Genomic DNA, 25,604 nt, shown 5'->3' on the forward strand with positions numbered 1-25,604 from the left:
AGGGGGAGTCTAAGAGGACTGTGGGGTGTTTGGGGTGTACGAGGAAGCGGGAGGTGCCTGTTTCGGGAGCACCGATGGTGCACCTGCGGGGCACAGTGGACTGCAGTCCCCAAACAGAGGCCCCTCTGGCTCTTGCACCAATCCGGAGGTGGGACGTTGCCCCCTGCACGTTTTCTTGCGGAAATCAACAAAGCATTTTTGGAGCGTTGGCCTCAGTTGACCCTGACTCCTTGACCTGTATGACAGCGATCCACGCCGTCAGAGGCCCCCTTGATTATAAGACGCACCGGAGTTTCTGTATTACTAAGAAAGGAGCCGTGCTAGGGGATTCCACTCCACCTGCCATCGATCATGAGACGCAGCTCAATGGCAGAGGCGCTAACAAGGGAAACGTACATGCTGAGAACTGATGCTTGTGCCTTTCAGGTCCACACAGGTGCCATGACAAGCACTGAAAACACCCTCAATGCGCAGATGGGAGGCGGTGGCCACAGAGCCCAAGGCTCTTGCCCGAGCCCGGGGGCTGACCCTCTCTCCCTCTCCATTCAGCCACATTGAGTAGTTGGGTGCTTTTATCCCCATGTTTCAGTTCGTTAGGAATTTCTGCGTCTTTCCCTCTAGGTAAAAGAATTTAGGGAAGGAGGGAACGTTCTGAGTCCCGGCCCACCCCCCTTTATCCCAACTTTCTGCCAGTCAGTTTTGCTACCTGAATTGAGCCATTCTGCCCGCCCCCCCCCTCAGGCAAGCAGGCGAAAGTGGACCGCAAGCACGCGGTTGCCAAGGAGACTCTGCCAAGTCTGATTTTGGCCAAACTAAACACCCTCCTTTGCAAAGAAAGCTCTGGGAACAAGTGTGGACATGCCTTCACTTAGAAAGGAAGAGTTTGAATATGGCCAAGTTCTTTAAACACATTTTTTTTGATATGTTATGTTTTTTTTTTTTTTTAAGATTTTATTTATTTATTTGACAGAGACAGCCAGTGAGAGAGGGAACACAAGCAGGGGGAGTGGGAGAGGAAGAAGCAGGCTCCCAGCGGAGGAGCCTAATGTGGGGCTCGATCCCAGAACGCTGGGATCACGCCCTGAGCCAAAGGCAGACGCTTAATGACTATGCCACCCAGGTGCCCCTGATATGTTGTTTTTAAGTTAACTTTTTATTTCGGATTGAAATTTGTGTGAAGGTGGCCTACGGTCCAGAGTTCCCATGTGCTCTGCACCCAGTTTTCCCCCTACTGTGAACATCTTACATCATCGGGGCACACTTGTCATAATTAAGAAATGGACATTATCACAATGCTATGAGCCAGCCTCATTCAGATGTCACCCGTTCTTCCGTTTGGGTCCTCTCTCTGGCCGAGGACCCTGTCCAGGGAACCCAGTAGGGTTCCCTCTGGTCTGAGGCAGTCTTTCCTTGTTGCTCATGACCTTGGCCGTCCTGGAGAGGGCTGACTGGCCGTCCTCCTGGATGCCCCCCATCTGGGTCTGTCTGATGTTTATCTCATGATGATCCTGGTTATGGGCTTCATTCAAGTTCTTTCAATTTGGACACACACCCCCCCTTTAGAGGAGAGACTGTCAAAAATCACTGAAAGAAACTTCATGCCTTTGTCAAAGAGAATTGAAAAATATCACCCATTCTGCCGCCTCCCTGACCCACCCACGCTTATAATCTCCAGGTTGTTGATCTGAGGTGGGGTATTCGGAATACCGAGGCCACTGACCACATGACCACAGAACTCTGCTTGGAGGAGCTCGACCGGTGTCGGAAAACATCCATAGGCCCCGCTTTTGTTGTGAGTCTCTTGGGAGGGATGGGTTGGTGCTTACTTCTCATTCCAGCCGCAATATACAGCTCCTACCCACTAGCCAAACCCATCCGTGGAGGGATGTGGGTGGCATTTCTGCTCTAGTACCTAATCTCCAAAGCCTGCTCGTGGCAGACATTGCTAATCGATCACAGTACTCATTTTCTACGGAGCTAGCTGGGATCCAGACATTAGCAGCCAAGTGGAAGCAGCAGGTGAGCTCGAAAGCAGAGGGTAAAAGCCCCCGGCAATCTTAGAATTTGCTCTGGACCTACCCCCAGCTTTCCCACCTCATCTACCTCATGTGTGTGGAATTTGGGGATCCTGGAAAAGCATAGAGAGGATGGAAACCCACAGGATGTTGGGAATTCTTTTCTCCTGTGTGCCTCATGGTGTCAGGAACAGCCTCTGTGGCTCAGTCTAGAGCCTGCCTCAGGGCAAACTTCCTCTGATGCTGGGTGCGACCAGTTTTTCCGTGTTCCAGGGTATTCTTTCCTCCCACCCCAACAGCACCCTCTCTGTCCCCAAAATAACTCCCAGGTCACATTTAGTGGTTTGGGCTCGGATCTGCAAATGCTATTCCACAGTCCTGATTTCTTACACGACCAGGTTCCAGGTACATCCAAGAACTATGACATTTGAGCTCATAAATCCTCCAGCAGGGGTCAGCAAACTATAGCCTCCGGGGCAAACCCGGCCCATTGCCTGTTTTTGTCAATAAAGCTTTGTTGGCACTCAACCACACTCCTTCATTTACATATGGAACCGAATAGTTGGGGCAGAAGCCTCCTGGTCTGCAAAGCTGAAAAGATTCGCTATCTGACCCTTCCCAGAAAAAGTCTGCTGACCTCTGTCCTAAAACGTAAACAGGGAAAAAGTCAAGGAAGAATCTTTGCCCAAGACACGTTGGTCACCAAGAAGCTTCGAGCAGTTCCGAATAAAAAGAAAACTCCCCGGAACCTCTCCTGGAGATAGAGGAGAGTGTAGGAGAGGGTGGTCCCCATTATAAAGCTGTTTTCTAGGGAAATAAAGAGAAATATTTGAGGGCCGCTTGGCTTCAGAATCGCATTATCTAGCGCAGTAGCCACAACGCCCACAAGGCAAATTTAAAGGTAAATATATGAAAATCGAGTAGGATTCAAATTTCAGTCCCTCAGTCGCACCAGCCACATGGCAACGGCTTCATAGTCCATGTGGTAACCGGCCACCACATTGGATGCCACAGATGAGCACACTTCTCCCTCCCCCGAAGCCTCTAGGGGTGCCGTAGAGATGAGACCCCCCCAAAAGAAACTCCGACCTGGCCAACATGTGTGAGAAGCTTTCTTTATTATGTATGAAGTGCGATCGATAGAGTCAGGCTTCCATGTTCAGTCTTTCACTCTGTGCTTTTCTCTCTCTGTTGGCGCTGCTTTTTTTTGTTTTGTTTTCTTTCTCCGAGTTTGATTGCATTGTTTTTGCCATCCAGTGGTGTGTAAGTTTCAGACATGCAGCGTTAATGACTTGACTTACTTGTATTATGAAACCATGACCAAAACAAATTTAATTAATATCCATCATTTCCTATAGATAGCAAAAAAAGGGCAAGAAAGAGGTGGGTTTTCTCCTTGTGATGAAAACTCTCGGGATCTACCCTTTAGCAAATTTCGAAAACACGTGCAGCAGCATCGGCTATGGTCCGGACTCCTGTTGTGCATTATATCCCTAGGACTTGTTTCTCTTGTAACTGGAAGTCTGTGCCCTTTGAACCTCCCTGCTCCAATTATTGCTTGAAAATGGATCCTAGTGTTTGGAGGGCTCTACCCTCCTGCTTGTATATCTCCTTCATACATTTCCCCCCAGTCTTCCAATTTCGTTTTCCAAGTGAGCCTGATGATTGATCATTTTGAGGAGTTTCAAAAAAAAAGGGGGGGGGAAAGAAAAGAAATTTTCTAAAGAAAAATGAGCGATGGGGAAAAAAGAAACTCCAGGAGGAATTTGATTTTGCAACCCAAATTGCAGGCAGTGAAAAGTGCAACGCAGCTTCCAGGTGGCATGGGGGACGGCATGATGATCTCTGAGCTTCCCCCAGGCCCGACCGGCCCGGGGACCTTGCTTGTCCTTCCCGAAGGGCTCCTTGGGTGGCTGGCTGACCTCTACCCGCTTCCTGCTTTCCTCTTGAACTAGGCATCTCCCCTCTGTCCCCCAGAGTCATGGCATCCTTCTCCTTCAGTGGCTCCGAATGGGGGGTCTTCTTCCTGTGGAGATCAGAGCTGTGCTGGCGGCCCTTGGAGAGGTGTCTCTCCGGTAAATAAGTCATTAGGCAGCGTGAGTAGCAGAGGACGGCTCCCCACGGTACTTCCTTTAGAGGCTGAGCCTCTCCTGGGCCACCTGCAGCTCCAGCGTCTCCAGAGAGTTGCTCCTGGTGGCCCTGACCTTTTTCTCTCAAGCTCTTCCTGTTCTTGCTTGGGTCCCTCAGGCAGAAGCATTTTCCATCTTGTCTCCCTCCTAAGATCTGTGGTTTGTGGTCTGCTGACTTCTCCAACTTCTCGCACTGCTCCAAGGCTGACCGCTGGGGGAAAGACCCCCAGAGAGTGGCCTCCTGTTCAGCCTCCCGTCATCACAGGATCCACTTATCCAGGTTTCCTCCGTGCACACCCCTGGAAGATTCTGGTACAACCCAGTGAAAAGAAGACAGGTGACTGCTTCCATTTTATGATGAGGAAACTCAAGACTTCAGTCTTGGCGTCCTAGACCTCCTCTACTAATTCTCTAGCATTCCAGTTTGCCCCTTCTGTTGGGGCAGGGAGAGAGCCTCCTAGGGTTCTTGGCATTAAGACCAAAGTCTTAAAAAAAAAAAAAGCCTCAAAGTCTTAGGGTCTCATCACCCCCACCCACCGCAAAATGTTGTCCACGGGGATGGCCTTCTGTTTCGTACCAATTTTAATATATGTGCTGCCGAAGTGAGCACAGGGGGTGGCCTTTTATTTCACCACTGCCCCCTCCTCATTGGTGTTTCAAGCACCTCCCCCACCCCGGCTTTCCTGCTCTGGCTCTTTGGAGCCACTTCCTGCCACAGGACCTTTGCACGTGCTGTCCCCTCTGTTTTCAAGGAACTCTGCCTAATGCACACTTTCTCGTGTCTTATTCTTCAGCTCGATCCTTAAATCTAAATAAAGACAGGGTCTGCCCTGTACCTTTGAGACCCACCTGTCCTAGGGACCACATCATAGCATGAGATTTGGGCAGGGCCAATGGAAGCCTTAGCTCTTGACACAGCTCTATTTCCAGGACAAGCTGGTGCCTCTGTATGAGAAGCTGTAGTTTTCTCTCCCTCTGCCTGTCTCTTACTGAGGACTTTTGGGATTGCATTTGGGGCTCTGATAATCCAGGATCATCTCCCCAGCTCAAAATCCTTCACTTAATCACATCTGCAAAGACCTTGGTGCTAGTCATGGTTCTCCGGAGAAATAGAACCAAGAGGAGAGAGAGAGAGAGAGAGATACGAGGAGATTTATGACAGGAATTGGCTCACACTGTTATGGAGGCCGAGAAGTTCCACCATCTGCCATCGATAAGCTAGAAAACCAGAAAAGCAGGCGATGTCATTCAGTGGTAGACTTGAGGCCTGAGAAGCAGGGGACTGAAGATACAAGTCCCGATCTGAGTCCCAAAGCCCAAGAACCAGGAGCAACAATGGCCAAGGGCAGGAGAAGGGTGGCTCAGCTCAAGCAGAGAGAGGGAATTCATCTTTCCTCATTTTTTGGTTTTGTTTTGGTTTTGGTTTTTTGGGTCGTGTTTGGGCCCCTGGTGGATTGGGTGATGCCCACCTACATTGGGGAGGGCCATCGGCTTCCCTCCAGACACGCCGTCACGGGCTCATTCAGAAATCATATTCGACCAGCTCTCTGGGCATCCCTCAGCCCAGTCAAACAGACACCTAAAAATAACCATCACAACTTTTCCGTATAAGGTGTGTTCACAGGGGCCAGGGATTAGAGTTGGCTGTCTTTGGGGGCCGTTATTTCAGCTTCCGCAGAGGGTTTTCCCAGCAAAAGATTCCTTGATGCTTGGTACATGATCAGATGTACCTGTCCGATGTCCCTTGCTCTCAGGGACCTTCACACGCAGGTGCTCCAGTGAGCCTCTAGCCTGCACTTCTTAATGTGCTCACCACCGTGACACCACAGCCGGGCCCACGTTGGGAGGGCTCAGTGCATCTCACCCAGGGTCACGGAGCTAAGCGCCCAAGCTGAGATTTGAACCGTGCCCCTCTCTCTGCCAGGCCCTCTTAGGTGACCAGTACGGCCCCTGTGCAGTCCCCACGCTGATCGAGGAGAAGGAGTGGGAGGCTCTGAGAGCCCAGCTGACCTCCAGGCCACACGACCTGGAGCTGGTGGCTCGACGCTTCCGGAGGGACGAGAATGCCGTGCCCCCCACCTACCTGTTGCAGGCACTAGGCACCGTGGAGGCCCACGGGCCCGACGAGGTCACGCTGACTTCTGTGCTGCGCTCCGGAGCCCAGGAGGCCTGGAGGTTGGGCCTCATCACCCAGGAACAGTGGCACCGCTACCACTGGTCAGGTGAGGCTGCCGGGAACCCCATCAGGGTCCACAGGAAATGCCCCACATTCAAATACACGCGTCAAGTGCTGTCCAAATGCCATAGCCTACACTTCTGTAATTACCAGACCAGCCTAGCTCCTGGGTCCCTGGTTCCGCAAGAGGTTACTGTACTGATCCAAGAGTTCAGCCGCGTCCTGGTTAATTCTCTATCTCTTAGGACCTTCCTTTCCTGTCCTCCTCCAGGTCCCTCTCCCCTTCTCCCAGGGAGACTCCTGGCTCTGCAGGAAGGGTTCTAAGATAACCACTATCCTGGTTTGTCTGGGACTTTTAGGGCTAAACCCAGATAGTCCTGGAAAAACGGGAACAGTGGGTCACCTTATGTTAGCCCAGGAGCCACGCTCTGCTGGGGACACTGAGTCCTCCCACCTCCCTGCACCTGCCTCAAGGTGGAAACTGAGGCACAGGAAGGTGTCTCCTTCACCTAAGATGGGGAATAGGGATCCGACCAGAGTCCATCACCCAGCTCCCAGCTGGCCCCTTACCTTCCACCTCTAGCCTCAACTTCTGGCCCTTCCATCCTCCGCACTGGCTACTAGAAAGATTTTTCTAAAAATGCAGTGTTGTCGGGGCGCCTGGATGGCTCAGTCAGTTAAGCGTCCGACTCTTGGTTTCGGCTGGGGTCATGATCACGGGGTCTTGAGATCAAGCTCCGCGTTGGGCTCCGCACTGAGCGTGGGGCCTGTTTGGGATTCCCTTTCTCCCTCTCCCTCTGCCTCTCCCCTCCTCTCACATTCTCTGGCTCTCTAAAATAAAAATAAATAAATAAACAAACAAATAAATAAATAAATAAATAACTCTTTTAAAAAAAATGGCAATGTCGCCACGCCATTTCCCCCACTGCTCACTGCCAGCAAGAAACAGATAATTATTGTTCATGGGTTCAGGAATATGTCAGATATGTCCATTTATATCACCAAAACTATAGTATATGAATTTCTTTTACTAAAATTATTAAAAACATGATCTGATTTTATCCACATATTAAATATATGGATTTTTTAAAAAATATTTTATTTATTCATTCGACGGAGATAGAGACAGCCAGCGAGAGAGGGAACACAAGCAGGGGGAGTGGGAGAGGAAGAAGCAGGCTCATAGCGGAAGAGCCCGATGTGGGGCTCCATCCCAGAACGCCGGGATCACGCCCTGAGCCGAAGGCAGACGCTTAACCACTGTGCCACCCAGGTGCCCCTAAATATATGGATTTATAGTATGAACATATTAAATATATTGGCTTGTTTAAAGATACTGAATGTAGTAATTTATGTCAATAGTACTTTAATTGTACTGAAATATATTGATTATTACCTATTATATATATTAATCCTAGTAACCACATGTCAATTTTTAAAAATTGACTTTTTGTTTGGGGATAATTTCAGATTTGCAAAAAGTACAGAGTCTCTGTTTGTTTTTCACACAGAGAAGTTAACGTCTTAGGTGACCACAGTGCATTTGCCAGAAGTAAGAAATTAACATCAGTACAGACTCCAGACTTTATTTAGAGTTCATCGGCTTTCCCGTCAATGTTTTTCTGTCCCAGGATCTCATTCAGGTTCTCACGTTGTGTTTAGTTGTCACGTCTCAGGTTCCCCTGGACTGTGACAGTGTCTCAGCCTTTCCCTGTTTTTCATGACTTTGAGGAGCCCTGGCCATGTCTTTTGCAGAATGTCCCTCAATCTGGGCTTGTCTGGTGTTTTCTCATGGTCGGACGGGGGTTATAGGTTTCCGGGAGGAAGACCACAGAGGTGAAGTTCCTTCTCTCTCCCATCAGATCAGGGGTACCTGATGCCCCCCTGACATCACAAGTGATGCTAACCCAATACTTTGGTTAAGACTACAAATGACATATCAATTTTGAATATAGTGTTTATGTGAATAATAACGTTATTGAGCACTTACTGTGTTGGTATTGCTTGCTCTGTGACCTGAAGCCACATGTGTTATTGCTCACAGAGTCATTGTGGGGAGCTTGTCCCATGGTCTCGTCCCAGCCATGATCTCATTCGATCAAACCTAGCCCATTAAGAATTCCCACTTGAGGGGCGCCTGGGTGGCTCAGTCAGTTAAGTATCCGACTTGTGATTTCGGCTCAGGTCATGATCTCAGGGTCTTGAGATGGACCCTGTGTCGGCTCTGTGCTCAGCACAGAGTCAGCTTGAGCTTCTCTCTCTCTCTCTCCCTCCCTCCCCCTGCCCCTCCTCCCGTGCTCTCCCCCTTTCTCTCAAACAAATAAACAGATTTTAAAAAAAGAATTCCCACTTGAAAGAACAAACAGAAACTTCTTGAAAGTAGCAGAAGCACAAAGGCATGCTCACAGCAGTGTCTCAGAGCATATTTCCAGCCCCTTGCTCAGTTTTCTTCCTTTCAGCCTTTTTATTTGGAAATAGTCACAGGACAGTGCAAAAAAAAAAAAAGTAGGAAGTAATTCCATGTATCCTTCATCCAGTTTCCCTCAAAGGTAGCATCTTGCAAAACTAAAGTACAATAGTACAACCAAAAAGTGGATGTTGTGACAACCAAAGTGTCACTTTAAAAAAAAAAGATTTTGTTAATTTATTCATGAGAGGCAGAGGGAGAAGCAGGTTCTCTGCGGAGCAGGGAGCCCCACGCGGGGCGCGGTCCCAGGACCCCGGGATCACGACCTGAGCCGAAGGCAGGTGCTTAACGACCGAGCCACCCAGGCACCCCTGACAAAGCACCACTTTTCCAGACGTGTATTTGTGTGTGTGCACGTGCACATGTGTATTTCACGCTAAGAAATTTTAACACCTGTGTAGCTTTGAATAACTGCCACAGGCCATACACGGGACTATTTCCTCACTGCGTAGGTCCTTCCCACTACCCCTTTAGAGTCACGCCCGGCCCTGCCCTCAGTCCCCAGTCCCTGGCAACCAGTAATCCGTCTCCATCTCTATCATTTGTTATTTCAACGATGTTACAGAACGGGATCGCACAGTCTACAACCTTTGGAGATTGGCTTTGTTCCTTTGGTAACGAGCTCAGCTTTTCACAAGCACTGTTTCATAGACGATCCTGCCGGTAGCCTCACCAAGGGTAAACTAGTACAGGGTCACCGGGGTGGCTCAGTCGGTGGGGCATCTGCTTTCGGCTCAGGTCATGATCTCAGGGTCCTAGGATCCAGTCCTGCATTGGGCTCCCAGCTCAGCGGGGAGCCTGCTTCTCCCTCTGCCTGCCGCTCGGCCTGCTTGTGCTCTCTCTCTCTCTCTCTCTGACAAATAAATAAATAAAATCTTAAAAAAAAGAAAAAAGGTTAAACTAGTACAGCCATGTTATGGGAGAGGAAACAAATTCAGAGAGACACAGTGATGTGACCAAGGTCACACAGCCTGCTGGTGGCAGAGCAGGTGGTCTTGCATTGATTCTTGCTGAGATGTGTCCCAGAAGGATCCCGTTTCAGGACTGTTAGTTGCCTTTATCCCTGACTTCCATTCGAGGGCCTGAGGGGGGTGTGGTATCACTCCAAGGAAGGCTTTTGAGTGGCTCCTATCTCTGGCTCTGAGATTGAATCCTGTCTCCAAGGGCCTGACTCCCTCAGCTCCAGAGACCTGGGAGCCTCTGCTGAGCCCAGGGCGGCTTAAAAAAATAACTCCTCAGGTCTGACTGCTATTTCAAAACAGTGGCCTCCGAGGAGAAATCAGTGTCTGCTCTTGGCTCTGGAAAATACAGGTCCTCAGGGCAGCTGCTGTGTGCTCTGGGCCAGGGGTCAGCCAACCATGGCCCAAAGGCAAAATTCGGCCCACCACTTGTTTTCATAAATAAAGTTTTATTGGAACACACTTGACATACTAGCTCGCATGTTATCTATGGCTGTTTTCACACTACAACAGCAGAGTTGACTAGTTGTAATGGAGACCATTCGACCCGTGAAGCCTAAAATATTTACTATCTGACCCTTTACAGAAAAGCACACTGACCCTTGCTCTCAGCCTCCAGACTCATTAAAAACTTTCTCCCCGGCGTCCAAACATCTGCAGCAGCTTTCTGTGGCCTCAAATGCCCTGCCTGCCCTACTCCACCCAGGATGGACAGATATTCTTTTCTGCCGTTTGTCCATTTATGTGTCCATTTTTTCACTAAGACTGGAATAACCATCCCACAAAGGCAACAGGGACCTTTGGGCATTTTTCTCACTGCTAGACATCCCAGTATGGAGAGCAGAGGCTGGCACAAGTGGGAGCTCAATAAATGTTTGTTGAATGACTGTGTGATGACAGAGGCGCCCAAAATTGACATTGTTTTTTTTTTAAACTGAAGTGAAATTCACATGGCGTGAAATTAACCTTTGTAAAGTAAAAGATTCGGTGACATTTAGTGCATTCACAATGTTGTGCAATCACCACCTCTATCTAGTTCCAGAACATTTCCCTCACCCCCAAAGAAATTCCATATTCATTAACGGTCACTCCCCATCCCCTTCCCCCAACCCTCAGCCCCTGGCAACTACCAGTCTGCTTTCTGTCTGTATGGGTTTGTCTGTTCTAAACATTTCGTGTACATGGAATCAGACAGCGTGGGGCCTTTTATGTCTGGCTTCTTGAACTCAGCACGATGTTTTCAAGGTTCATCCATACTATTCGGTTGGATGTATGGATCACATGTGTCTATGCATTCACCATTTGATGGACCCTTGCATTGTTTCCACCTTCGAGCTACTGTGGACGATACTGCTGTCAGCATGGGTGCACGTGTTATCTGTTTGCCTATCTTTTCAGCTCTTTTGGGTTCATACCTAGAAGTGGAATTCCTATAGAAACTCCATATTTAACTTTTTGCATTTGATGGTATTGTTTTATGACGGGGCTACTTCTCACATCGAATCTCTGTGCTGCCTATACCAAGGTTTCTTTGATTATTAATGACTAAATCAGCGCTCTTCTTGGCCCCGCCCCGGCCCAGCAGCCTCAGCATCACCTGGGAGCTTTTTGGAAATGCAAACCCAGGGGCCCCACCCAGACCTCCTGAATGAGAACTCCTGGAGGCAGAGCCCACCCATGTGGGTGTTTTGAGCCCCCAGGAGACTCTGGCAAACTATAGTCCTCTGGCCAAATCTGGCCCACTGCTTGTTTTTGTGAATAAAGTTTTATTGGAACACAGGTAAGTGCATTAGTTTGCATATTATCTGTGGTTATGCCAGGTGACTCCAGCTCACATTAAGCAGGAGAACCAATGTCCCCACCTGCCAAATATGTCTCTCAAGTGTCTCCACTTGGGCCAGCTGATCACACAATGATGACCACACTCTCTTCCCATTTCCCCCACTTTTTCAGTCATTGAATGGGAGATAGACCGGGGCCTGCTGAGCTTGACAGACGGAGACCAGGGGGCGACCGTCTTCTTGAGAGAGATCCAAGACCTCAACAAACACATCCTGGAAGACTGTGCCCTCAAGATGGTGGACCGGCTCGCAGACGGCTGCCTGGACACGGATGCCCAGAACCTTCTCAGTGGCCTCAAGGGACGCATTGCCGACGTGCAACCCGGAGTCCTCAAGGCTCACCACCTGCCATGGAGCCGAGACCTGGTGAACCCCAAAAACAAGGCTCATGCTCGGTACCTGAAGGAGCTGGGGGAGCAGTTTGTGGCCAGGGCTAACCACCAGGTCCTTGAGCACCTCCGCGAGCTGGAGGCGGGCCGGCAGGAGCTGGCGTGGCTCTACCAGGAGATCCGCCACCACCTGGGGCTGAGCGCCGAAGCCATCCGGATCTTCTGCGGGCGCCGGGAGCTCCTGGCCCAGCTGGGGCAGCAGCTCCGGCAGAGCGACGGGCGGCCGCACTCACCCCTGGTGCTTTTTGGGCCCCCAGGCATCGGAAAGACAGCTCTGATGTGCAAGCTGGCGGAGCAGATACCGGGACTGCTTGGCCGCAAGACGGTGACCGTCCTGCGGCTTCTGGGGACGTCCCAGATGAGCACCGACGCCCGGGGCCTCCTCCAGAGCATCTGCTTCCAGCTCTGCCTGGCCTATGGGCTGCCCCTGCCCCCGGCCCAGGTCCTGGAGGCCCACGCCAGGGTGGTCCAGTTTTTCCACACCCTCCTCCACACTGTCTCCTGCCGAAACTTCGAGTCCTTGGTGATCCTGTTGGACTCCGTGGATGATGTGGATTCTGTCCGCCGCGCCCGCAGGGTCCCCTGGCTGCCTCCCAAATGCCCGCCGAGGGTCCACCTCATCCTCTCAGCCTGCTCAGGGCGGCAGGGGGTTCTCGACACCATGCGACAGACGCTGACGGACCCAGAGGCCTACTGGGAGGTGAAGCCCCTCTCTGGAAACCAAGGGCAAGAGATGATCCAGCTCCTGCTGGCATCCTCGAGGAGGACGCTGAGCCCAGAGCAGAGGGAACTGCTCTGGGCCAGCCTCCCAGAGTGTGGGCACCCGGGACGGTTGAGGCTGGCCTTTGAGGAGGCCCGGAAATGGGCGTCCTTCACCATACCTGCCCCTCTGGCCTCCACCGCTAGGGAAGCAATGCACCAACTGTGTGCCCGGCTGGAGCAGACACACGGGCAGCTCCTGGTGGCCCACGTGCTGGGCTACATCGTGTCTTCCCGGTAAGTCTCTGTTGTCTACACCCTCCTTGTAGTTGAGACAGAATTCATGCACTCGCCCCTCAGGACTCAGAACAGAAATGTCTTCTCTCACAGCTCTGGAGGCCAGAGTCTGAAGCCAAGGCATTGACAGGGCCACGATCCCCCTGAGGGCACTAGGGGAGAAGCTGGTCTAGGCTTTTCTCTTAGTTTCTGGTGTTGCCAGCCACCTTTGGCCTGTAGACACATCCCTCCCACCACTGCCTCTGCCCATCTCGTGGCCTCCTCCCTGCGGGCCTTCCTGGCCCAGTTTCCCTCTTCAGGGCCCACTCAGATCTAGAATGACCTCATCATACACTGATGGCTCCTCTCAAGAATGTTTTCAAATAAGGTCACCTTCCTCGGCTCCAGGTGGGCATGACCTTTGGGGGACGCTATTCGACCCAACGCAATTCATGTATCATAAAGTTCGATCTTTCAAAGTGTATGCTTCAGTGACATTGGGGACATTCACAGTGTGACCGCTGTCCATCTCCAGAACATTCCCATCACCCCAAAGGGAAACCCCATCCCCAATAGCAGCCACTCGCCACCCCCAGCCCTTGGCGGCCCCCAGCCTGCTTCCTGTCTCTATGGGCCTGCCGGTGGTATTTCTTTTGTACAATTTTTACTTTGAAATACTTTGAGGGGCGTCCGGTTGGCTCAGTAGGTTAAGCATCTGCCTTCGGCTCAGGTCATGATCCCAGGGTCCTGGGATCAAGCCTGGCATCAGGCTCCCTGCTCAGTGGGGATTCTGCTTCTGCCTCTGCCTCTCCCTCTGCCCCTCCCCCTGCTCATGCTCTCTCTTGCTCTCTCTCTCTCTCAAATAAATAAAATCTTAAATAAATAAATAAATACTTTGAAAGTATAGACTAGTGGAGGAATTCCCATAGTACAAAACTAGTGCAAAGACTGGCCCACACAGCAGGGGTTCTCAGGCTGGGCACTACTGATACCAGGGGCCACATCACTGTCCTAGGGGGCTGTCCTATGCACTGTAGGCTGTCGAGCAGCGTTCCTGGCCTTGACCCTGGATACTAGTAGTACCCCTGAGCTGTGACAACCAAACACTGCCTCAGAATATTGCCAAGAGTGCCCTGCATGCAGAGTAGCCCCGGCTGAGAACCACTGCCATACACCCTTCCCCCAGAATCCCTGATTGGCCGTTAGCTTTCTCTCTCCCTCCCTCCCTAACCCCCTCTGGTTTTCTTTCTTTCTTTTGCAAATTCACTACAGGCATTGTTCCCCTTTACCCTTAAATACATTACATGTTTCCTTAGAGCAAGGACAATCAGAACCCCACGTCACTACAGGACAATGACAAAATTCAGGAAATACATCACAGATGCAATAATATTATTTAAAGCACAGTTTACAGTGAAAATTTGCCGATTGTCTCAAAAACATCCTTTACAGCCACTGCCCCCCCCCTTTGTCCCCAATCCAGGATCCAAACCAGGATAGCATGTTGCATTTAGTTGTCAAGTTGCTTGGGTCTCCTTTAATTTGGAACATTCCACCATCTGGTTTTGTCCTTTTGAAGAGTCCAGGCCAGTTATTTGGTCGATGAGATCAGTGCTTCTCAACCCTCGTTGGGGATGCGTATCTTGGGTCTTGTTTTTGCAGAAAGAATTTGATTCAGCAGGTCTGGGGTGGGGCCAGGAATCCCATGCCCCGCCCCTCCCCGAGAACAATGCTGTTGCTGCTGGTCTGGGGGACCACACCCGGGCTGGGGGGAGCAGTTTATAGAAGGTCCCTCCGTCTGGGTTGGTCTAATGTTTCCTCGTGATCACACTCAGGTTGAACCTGAGGGATGCTCAGCCCTTCTCGGGCACAGGTTATTTTTCCCCGTTGTAAATCTGTGAGCTCGCCTCTGTATTTAATAGGCAATGTTATAGAGAGATCTCAGAAAACCCTTTTTATTTTATTATTTTTTTAAGATTTTATTTACTTACTTGACAGAGAGAGAGACAGCCAGCGAGAGAGGGAACACAAGCAGGGGGATTGGGAGAGGAAGAAGCAGGCTCATAGCGGAGGAGCCTGATGTGGGGCTCGATCCCAGAATGCCGGGATCACGCCCTGAGCCGAAGGCAGACGCTTAACCGCCGTGCCACCCAGGCGCCCCAGAAAAACCTTTTTAAAGCCAGTTACCCTGAAGGACTGACCACCAGCATGCATCGACACTTCGGCCCAAGCTTATTGCATGGGAATCAGCAAAAGAGCAAATAGGAAAATCTAATTTCAATGTGTTTCTAGAGCTTGAAGGACTGAATGCTTACATCTGGCTGCTCGGCCCAGAGAAAGTCTCAGGGCTGCACCTGCGCATGTGATGGTCAGGAGCTGCTGCTCCGAGATGCCGAGATGCCGGGTAGGGACGGAGACAGTCGGAAATAAGGAGCGGGAGAGGGGAGTGTGTCCATCCCGCAGCCAGCAGGCAGACTCCGGACCCCTGGGAGGGCGGGGCGAAGGCCAATTAGCAGACACACGGCAACAAAGCCAACACTCAAGCCCACCATCAGAAATGCTGGACAAGCTGGTTTTGCCTCTTTTCAGTTTCAGGGGCAGGTTTTTTTTTTCCAGACCTTTGTCTTTTGCCCCCATCAATCAAGATGATGGTGATCAGACCAGTAAGGGCGGCTTTTTGTTCATTTGTTTGTTTGTTTGTTTGCCAGACACAGAATCCCATTCACACGATTGCGTAAGAAGTAAGGGCTTTATGCCAAGGCCATGGGAAGAGCTCAGGGGATCCAGGACCACCCACCCACTGGCCAACTCCAGGGGGGCATAGGCCTGATCTCATGCCATACCCCAGATTTTGTGACTGGTGCCCCCAGAGTGGAGGCTGAGCCTGGGTTCTCTAAGAGTACAAAGACAGACTGGGTAATGTTCCAGGTGAAGGGGTGGGCCATCAGGCCAACCTGATACAGTCTGCGCGGAGGAGGCAGGGTTGTCATGGGAACCAGAAAGGCCTGAGAACCAGAAGTTTCTCACCCCCTGGCCCTCTGGGTCCTCTCTGCCCACTGGCTTCTGTTCTGGACTCTTCCTTTGTTCCACCCGCCTCGAGCTCCTACTGGCATCACTAGGTCCCATTTCAGAGACCTGGCACCACCCTACTGGCTCCTTCCTGAGTCCTGATTCCAAAATCTGGGGTGACAAAAATAATTGACCTTCTCGGTCCCACATCTGGTCCAATTAGTAAAGCCGAGGGCCTCACAGTGATTTGGGGGGGGACGGATGGGAAGGTCGAACCAACCGTCCAGGGACTGGCGGGGCAGGTGGTTTAGGGAGGGAGCCTGTATGAGTGGTGATTTCAGTACCTCTTGTTCCAGGAAAACACATCATGCTTCCCCCACGCAGTTAGTGTGCTGTGATGGTGGAGAGCCCAGCTCTCAGAGCAGATCTAGGTCCTTCTAGGCCTGTGGTTCTTGCCTGGGGAGATTCTGCCTGCAGGGGACCCTTGGCCACGTCCAGGGACATTTTTGGTTGTCACAGCTTGGGGGTGATGTTGCTGGCATCTAGTGAGCGGAGACCAGGGGTGCTACTAAAAGCCCTGCAATGCACAGAACAGTCCCCACCAAGAGTGATCCAACCCCAAATGTCAGCAGTGCGAGGCTGAGTCAAGCTGGGAGGAGCACGCCTTGTGCCTTCCCCCACTTCTCTATCCAGCACCTGGCAACCATTCGTCTACCTTGTGGCTTTCTGGATCCCATGCTCTGAACATGTCAAGTAAATGGAATCATACACTGTGTGGTCTTTTGTGACGGATCTTTCAGTGAGCGTACTGTTTTCAAGGCTCATCTGTGTTGCAGTGTGTGTCCGTACTTTGTTTCTTTCTATGGCCAAAGAATATTCCATTGTATGGATACACCCCTGTCTTGGTCCATTTGAGCTGCTGTAACAAAAACACCATAGAATGGGTGGCTTAGAAACAATTTATCTCTCACAGTTCTGGAAGGCTGGGGAGTCCAAGGTCAAGGTGCCGGCAGATACAGCGTCTGGTGAGAGCTGGCTCCCTGGTTCATAAATGGGCATCTTTTTGCTACGTCCTCACGTGACAGAAGGGATAAGGGAGCTCTGTGGCGTCCTAAGTCCATGCATGGGGTTCCACTGTGATGACCTCGCCACCTCCCAGAGGCCCCACCTCCTAATACCATCACCTTGGGGATTAGGACTTCAACCTATGGCTTTGGGGGAGACACACACTGAGTCCGTAGCGATGACATTTTGCTTCTCCGCACACCCATGCATGGACGTTTGGACTGTTTCCACCAGCTATTGTGAATTTTGCCGCTCTAAACATGTGTGTGCAAGTCCCATCTGTCCAGAGGGAGATTTTAAAATCATAAATCAGATTCAGTTCCTGCCCTGATTAACCCTTCCAGTGACTTTCCCCGCTTTGAGAAAAATATCCAGCCACCTTACCAAGGCCAACTGGACCTGGCTGCCTTCCACCCCGTGCCTGGAGCACCCTGGCCCCAGATCTCATGTCGGCCCCTTCCCTCCCACCCAATCCCAGCTGCAGTGACACCTTCTCAGAGGGACCCACCTCCTCCAAGAACCATCTCTGCCCCCCCCCCACCTTGTGGCTCTTTTTCATGTGACGTGATTTACCTTCTTCCTAGCCATTGGTGTTACCCAACTTCTGTGTGCTCTTTTCCTGTTACTTCCTACCTGGCTCTGTGGATGAGAAGATAAGCTTTGGGGGGGTCGAAGCTCTCTGTCGCTCAGGAGTAGCGTGGTGCCTTGCGCAAAGCCATCACTCCATGAGTAATGGTTAAACAAACCTGCCAGTGGTTTGTTGATGAGCCATTGACCACCCAGGACCCGGCGTCTGCTTCTCTGAGAATGAATGGACTGGCCTGGCCCCTCCCCAGAGGGCCCTGTGCAGAGACACGATGCCAGGGAATTATGGGACTGCAGGTTCCTTGATAGCCATTCGGCACACCTGCCGAGTTGTTCCATCCTGATCAGGTGGGACGAGCCATTGAACCTGAGCCTGAAAGGAGGGGACCCAGGCTTGATGTGTACTGAGGGGTTGTCAAAGAGTGGGAAAGAAGCTGCTATTCTGAAGGAGGGGGTTTCTGGGGAGGCACAGGACCACACAGAGGTGCTATCAAATGGAACCTGAGGTGTGGCTCCCAGGAATTCTGATTTGGAGAAAACTGTGATCTTGTAGCTGGAATTGTCTGAGATGATTGATCTCGCAGAAGAGACCCCAGGGGACACCCACCGTGTTATACGCTGGAAAACACGAAGTGAGCAGGTGTTCTATATATGTGGCAGGTGTTCTGATCAAAATGAAGATTTCGATCCACATCAGAGAGTTAAACACACACACATGCAGGTTGCCCACTGAAGCCAGCCTCCCTCTTTCCCTTGCTGCAAAGGGCGCTCTGATTACTATCCACCCCGGATGAAATGTGCAGGCAAATCCAGTTTTTCCAACTTGATGCCATCAGGTATTAGGAAGTCCCTTGCGATCCGGCACCGAAACTCCATCACTCATTCCCTTTAGGGCCGCTTCCCTTCTCTCACTCTGTCCTTTCTGGGGCCTGGAACCAAGGGCGAGGCCAGGGTGGGCATGGTTGATTTCTGCATTATTTTTCTAAATCACCTCCTGTCTCCCTCCCTATGCTGCCTGACTCATGTGAGTCTGGGGAGAGGCTGGTTCATGGCTCTGCAGGTGTGTGTACAGCAGGAAAGGGCATGGGCATGGCTGTAACCGGGCATCAGTCCCTGCTGGGCACTGTCCAAATGCAGACCCTTGGGGTGGACCCTTTGGTGACGGGCGGGATGCTGTGCTCTTGGCCACGTCTCCCCGTCCCTGGGCGTCTGCACCCCCCGACCACAGGAGACACAGCGTGTCCCAGTGCCCGTCCCTCCTCCCCGCAGGCATGGGCTCTCGGAGGCAGAGCTGAAGGACGTCCTGTCCTTGGACGACGAGGTCCTGCAGGTGGTGTACCAGGACTGGAGCCTGCCGAGCAAGGAGCTGTTGCGTTTCCCACCCCTGCTGTGGGTGAGGCTGCGCCGGGATCTGGGCCACTGTTTGGCCCGGCGGCCCGTGGATGGCTTCACGCTCCTGGCCATCGCCCACAGGTGGGTCCGGCATGGTGGTAATGCTGCCTGGGCTTCCGGGAGTGAGGGCTCACTCATCAGGCTTCTCCTTGTTCCAGATCCTTCTTTTATCCCTGTTCCCAGCGAAACAAGGGCGCTTTGGACAGCATTCAGGGGGTTCCACACCACTGACTCTGATACAACTAACTTGCTTTTTAAACTGAGGATACATTCCCATAACATAAAATTCATCCATTTAAAGTGTACAATTCAGTCACATTGAGTACACCCACAGTGTTGTGTAACCATCACCTCTAAATCTTTCCAGAACAATTCCATCCCCACAAAAGGACACCTGGTCCCCATCAGCAGTCACTCCCCATCCCCCCACCTCTCTGCCCCCAGCCCCTGGCACCCACGAATCCGCTCTCTGTCTCTGTGGGCTTGCCTATTCTGGACGTTTCATATATGTGGAATCACACAACATGTGGCCGTTAGTGTCGGGCTGCTTTCCTCAGCATAAGGCTTCCAAGGTTTACCCATGATGTAGCATGAATCAGGGCTTCGTTCCTTTTCACGGCCGAGTAATACCCCATTACGTGGATGGACCACATTTTGTTTATCTGTTTAGCCACTGATGGACACTTGGGTCACTCCTTGGGATTGTGGTCAGTGCTGCCGTGAGCACGTGAGCACAAGTTTTCTTCTGAACATCTGTTTCATTTTTTGTTTTTTTAGTTCTTTTGGGTCTATACCCAGGAACGGAGTTGCTGGGTCCTACAGTACCTCATTTGAAGTTTAACTTATTGAGGACTCCAAATGTTCCTTTTCGAAGTAAATATATTTAAGGGCAAAAAAGGAAGTTGGGCCAATTTATAGATGAATATTAGGTAACAAGTAGGACAGGTGGTCGGCAGAGCCAGTAAGCATCCGACAGGTGGTCTAGGAGGATCCTGCATTTGGGGACAGCTTCCTGGAAGGCTGGTGGCCCCCTCTGAGCTCACTCTATCCCCCAGGCCCATGAGCCCGTGTCCCCTCTCTGCAGGCAGCTGGCCGAGGTGGTCCAAGAGCGCTACCTGCCTGGGCCCGAGAGAGCCAAGAGGCACGGAGTCTTGGCTGACTTCTTCTCAGGGGCCTGGAGCCAGGGCACCAAGAAACTCATCACTCTGCCACTGGTGGGGAAGCCCCTGAACCTGGACCGTAAGGTGAGGTGTCCGTCTGGGACCCCTGCTCTCAACCTGCAGGCCCCACCCTGCTGTGCAGGCAAGGACCACCTCGATCCTTCCTTCTTTGCCACCCAGGAGCCCTCCTGCCCTTCTTCCCTTCCCATCCCTTCCCTTCCCACAGAAAGCAGAATGTCCCCTCAGCCTCTGAGCATAATGGGGGGGATGGGGAGCAGCAGATGAAGAATATGCCCCCCACCCCCAACATTCCAGGGTACAGGGTAAGAATCACAACATTCAGGAGCATACAGAACCACCCTGAACTCCTGGAAACCGCCCCCCCCCCCCCGCCCGGCCTTTGCACGTGCCATTCCCTTGCCTGGGAATACCACTGTTTTCCGATAGGGCTCCCCAGACAGACTCCTACTTAAACTCTGAGACCCAGCTCTGATGCCCCTTGGATTCCCTGAGCGCCAAGTTCCTCCCTCTGTCCTGGCCCTGCCTGGGGTGGGCAAGGGGCATCTCTGTCTGGAATTGTGTCCCCGTCCCCTCCAGTGTCACCCACGCGTGGCGGCTTGGCCCGTGTTTGTGGAGTGAATGAATGAGCCTGTGTCATCACGGCCTGACTGCCAGCCCCCTCCTCCCCTACAGGTGGCCCCTCAGCCCCTGTGGTTCTCAGACACGGTGGCAAATCTGCGGAAGCTGAAGGAGTTGCCCCATCACCTGGTGCACTCAGGCCGCATCGAAGAGCTGAAACAGGAGGTGCTGGGTAAGAGTCGCGCCCGCTGCAGAGGACAGGGAGCGGGTGCCAGCCCTCCGCTGTGCTCCCGCCTCCCGCGGCTTGGCAAGGGTAAAGGGCAAAAGTCAGAACCCTTGGCTCCTCCTGGTGAGCGGTCATTCTGTGCCCCCCCCCCAATCAGCAGGGGACACCTGGCAATGTCTGGGGACGTTTTGGTTGTCACAGCTGGGGGAGGGGGACGCTACTGGCATCTAGTGCTAGTTGATAGTGCAGAGGTGAGAAATGTGGTCTTAGAATGAGACCCTGTCTGTCTGTCTATCATATCTATCATCTTTCATCTTTATATCTCCATCTATCGTCACCTGTGTACCCATCCACCTATCCATCCATCTTTCTATTTGTCTATCTATCTAGCCATGTGTTCCCCCCTGTGATTCTGGGTGGTTCTGCACCCAGGGGACTCTTGGGGCAATGTTCCCGTTTTTGACTATCATGACTGGGGAGGCGCTACAGGCGTCTGGTGGGTGGAGGCCAGGGGTGCTGGTCAGTATCCTACAGTACACGGCCCCAAACACCCGCAGTGCCGAGGCTGAGAACCCCCAGAGAAATGGACAGGTGAGAACCCGACTCCCAGTGTGAACCCGAGGGAGGCACCTGCCCCCACGACGCCCCCTTCCCCCTACAGGCAGCATGAACTGGATTTCCTGCCGGGGCATCTCTGGGGGTATCGAGGGCTTGTTGGACGACTTTGACCTGTATGCCCCTCACCTGGACTGTCCCGAGGTCAGCCTGGTCCGGGACGCTCTCCAGCTGTGCCGCCCGGCTGTGGAGCTCCGAGGCATGGGTAAGTCAGCCCAGCTGGGGGCTTCCACTCTGCACTGACTTCTAGAAGCCCACTCTCCTCACTGAGCCCCCAGCTGGGTTTTCATTAACCCGCACACCTTTCCTGTCTACACATGCAGGGTTTCTAGAATTTTGAATTGAACCTGGAAGAGCTTTGGAATGAAAACTCCCCAAGCAGTGTCCACCCCCTTCCCTGGCCCCACACCTTTTTCTAGAAAGGGCCAGAAAGGAAAAATCTCAGGCAAAAATTGAGGAAATTATGTCAGTACTTAATATCACAAGAGAGAAAACACATTCCTACAATTTTTTATTGATAACATCCAAAATACAATCATAATAATTGAACATGACTTTTTCAACACGAGTCTACTCAAGAGAAAGAAGAGGGGAGTGTTTGCTCTGGGAGAAACGTTTTGCTTAATTGGGGTTCAAAGTCAGCGTTTCCTGCCACCCCGTCCATTGCAAATATTGATCCGTAAAAACCATCCTTAGCTCCCGGGGTAAGCCGTGGGGCTGGGTTTGGTCCACTCTCTGCCCTAGAGCTTGAAGAATCTCTGATGCTCTGTCCAGGATGGTGTTTCGTTGGTCTGTTTTTATCTTCATTTTTTAAACTGTGGTAAAATACACGGACTATAATATCTACCATTGTGACCATTTTTAAGTGCACAGCTCAACGGCATTAAGCACGTGCACAGTGTTGTGCAAACATCACCACATCCATCCCCAGAACTCTTGCATCTTCCCAAACCAAGACTCTGTCCCCGCGAAACACCAACTCCCCACCCCCACCTCTAGTCTCTGGCACCCGCCATCCTACTTTCTGTGTCTATGAATCTGACCACTGTAGGGACCTCGTATCAGTGGAATCGTATCGTATTTGCCCTTCTGTGACTGGCTTCTTTCACTCACCATGATGTCCTCCAGGTTGGTCCATGTTGTATTTCCTTCATTCGCAAGGCTGAATAACCTTGCATGGTAGGGATGGACAGCATTTTGTTTGCCCATTCATCCCTTGATGGACACATGGGCTGTTTCCACCTTTTGCCCATTGTGAATAATGCCACCGTGAACACGAGTATACAAATACCTTTTCAAGTCCTTGCTTTCACTTCTTTGGAGTACACACCCACAAATGCAATTGCTAGATCCAATGGTAATTCTGATTATTTTGTTCTGAGGAACCACCATTCCATTTTCCGCAGTGGCTGCACCATTTCACATTCCTACCAGCAGAGCACAAGGGTTCCAATTTCTCTACATCCTTACCAATACTTTTAATTTTCTGATTTTGTTCTTTTGGATTTTTAAAAATTTATTTACTTGAGAGAGAGAGAGAAAGAGAGAGAGCAGGGGGAGGAGCAGAGAGGGAGAAAGAATCTCATGCAGACTCCATGCTGAGCGTGGAGCCCCGTGCAGAACTCGATCTCACGCCTCTGAGATCACGATTTGAGCCAAAACCAAGAGGCAGACGCTTCACTGACTGAGCCACCCAGGGGCCCCAATTTTCTGATTTTTTAAAAAAAATAATAGTTGGGGCGCCTGGGTGGCTCAGTCGTTAAGCGCCTGCCTTCGGCTCAGGGTGTGATCCCGGTGTTCTGGGATCGAGCCCCACATCAGGCTCCTCTGCTGGGAGCCTGCTTCTTCCTCTCCCACTCCCCCTGCTTGTGTTCCCTCTCTCACTGGCTGTCTCTCTCTCTGTCAAATAAATAAATAAAATCTTAAAAAAAAAATAATAGTCATCCTAATGAGTATGAGGTGGCCAGTGTACCTTTTTTTTTTTTTTTTAAGATTTTATTTATTTATTTGAGAGAGGGAGACAGAGCACAAGTCAGGGGGTGGGGGGTGGGTACAGAGGAAGACGGAGAAGCAGGCTCCCCACTGAGCAAGGAGCCAGACAGGGGGCTCCATCCCAGGACCCAGAGATGATTACCCCAGCCAAAGGCAGCCGCTTAACCAACTGAGCCACCCAGGGGCCCCCAGGGCGGTTTTTCTTATACAACTCCCATGTGGTTTTCATTCGAGGGTTTTATAAGGAGTTTTATAAAGGTGTTTAAGTCCCTATATCCCTTCCGGGGCTCCCTTGGAGCTTAACCAAATGCTCCTCCTAGGAGAAGCCTGTCCAGCTACCACTGAACCTGAACCCCCCCCCCTCCGGCTCCCCAGTCCCTGCATTCTCCAGCACCGCACCCTTTCTCCATCTGTCTTAGTTCTTAATTATTATTTCTGCCAGTTTTCTTTTGTATCACCTGTGGGCCCCACCAGACTCTGAGCTCTGCGACGGCAGGGGCATCACCCACTTGCTCCCTGCCAAATTGCCAGTCCTACCACATAGACCGGTCCTGGCCAAGAACTCAGAGTTTGAGCCCCACTGTGTTGATTCAAATCTGGGCTTTTCCACTTACTGGTGGTGTGACCTTGCAAGTCCCTTATGCTCCCCACCCCACCCTCCACCTTGCTGTCCTCAGTCTTTCCATCTGCAAAATGGGCATGCTGGTCACCCTCCCCACCTGGAGCTTCAAGGAAAGATACGCAGGTCAATTCTTGCAGAGCCTGTCCCCATGACGCCATCCAAGAGTCCTAATACTGTCACATGATAGCATCAATATTGTTGAGGTGAACGGCCTTGGACGAGCCATTTCTGTTGTTGTTGTTGTTGTTGTTTGTTTCCTTGGCTTTTTTGTTGGACGAGTCACTTCTGCATGGAGCCTCAGCTTCCATCATCTGCAAAATATGGGATTGAACTAAAAGTATGTCCCAAGTGGAAGACGCCGGTGCCCACCATCAGTCTGGCCTTTCTTGTGCATTCATGCTCAGCAGTTGTAAACCTCACAGGGAGTGATTTATCAGGAAAACAGCATTGGGAACAACTGCCCAGTTTGAGGGAAGATTTAAAAGCCCGGATCAGGGCATGTTCTTTTCAACAATCCTTGATTGACCACCTGTGGCCTGCACGAGAAAGTGTAGGAATGAATGTTGCCACCAGAGGTCGCAGCTGGCCAACCTTGAGTGGTGAATGTGAGTTCCAGCACATTCCAGGACTTTGAGCCTGCTAGGCAAAGCCCACCAGATTTCTCCTATTGCCTCAGGCTCCGGTATGATTTGGTGTGGTGCTGTTTCTGACCCTATTTTTATTTTAAAAGCTGATATTTTGTTCGTCGTGGGTTTGGGGGCATTAATTTTTATTTTTAAAAATACTGCATTAAAATAGTATTTATTTGGATGGTTGTTTTGTGGTGCCACCTTAAATTTTGCAGCCATGGTGAGTGGGGCACTTGCCCCTGGTCCTGACCTTGCCTCATTTCACCCACCAGCAAACCGAGGCACAGGGCATCATCACCATTGCCCCAAACCCCACAGTTAGGACAAGACAACAACAGGAACAATGAACCACCTGCCCTCAGTGTCCCTGGTCTTCATTCGAGGAAGATTCCTGCCTCTTACTGGCTGTATGACCTTGCACAAGTTGCTTACCCTCTCTGAGCCTCAATTTCCCCCTTTATGAACTTGGCATAACAATGATGATACCTCTGTTGTGGTAGGCAGAAAACACTGCCCCCCTCCAAAGACATATTCACTTCCTAATCCCTGGAATCTGTGACTCTTGTTTTATATGGCAAAGGGCCGGATTAAATTAAGGAACTTGAGATGGAGAGTGGGGCTATGTTGACCGGGTGGAAGCTGGTGGCTCAGGCTCCAGCAGTGAAAGAATTCACCTGAGGCAGAACAAAGGAGATAGAAGTTTCTAGAACAAAGGAAACAGAAGGTTCGAGAACAAAGGAGATGAAATTTTATTGAATACGCACCAAGGGAGCTTTGCG

At 51.3% G+C, this 25,604-nt stretch overlaps 1 protein-coding gene across 1 annotated transcript in view; it reads left to right on the forward strand.

Annotated features, from left to right (window-relative positions):
• The window catches only part of NWD1 (NACHT and WD repeat domain containing 1), an 81,517-nt gene that overhangs the window by 21,015 nt on the left and 34,898 nt on the right, over positions 1-25,604 (forward strand). Inside the window, exons 6-12 of the mRNA XM_026500448.4 lie at positions 1,676-1,792; positions 6,069-6,366; positions 11,700-12,972; positions 18,880-19,083; positions 20,087-20,246; positions 20,856-20,973; positions 21,629-21,787. Of these exons, the coding sequence (XP_026356233.4) occupies positions 1,676-1,792; positions 6,069-6,366; positions 11,700-12,972; positions 18,880-19,083; positions 20,087-20,246; positions 20,856-20,973; positions 21,629-21,787 (2,329 nt within the window). The remainder of the gene's footprint in view (positions 1-1,675; positions 1,793-6,068; positions 6,367-11,699; positions 12,973-18,879; positions 19,084-20,086; positions 20,247-20,855; positions 20,974-21,628; positions 21,788-25,604) is intronic.

Source organism: Ursus arctos, unplaced genomic scaffold (genome assembly GCF_023065955.2).
Source record: "Ursus arctos isolate Adak ecotype North America unplaced genomic scaffold, UrsArc2.0 scaffold_14, whole genome shotgun sequence".
NCBI classification, from domain to species: domain Eukaryota; kingdom Metazoa; phylum Chordata; class Mammalia; order Carnivora; family Ursidae; genus Ursus; species Ursus arctos.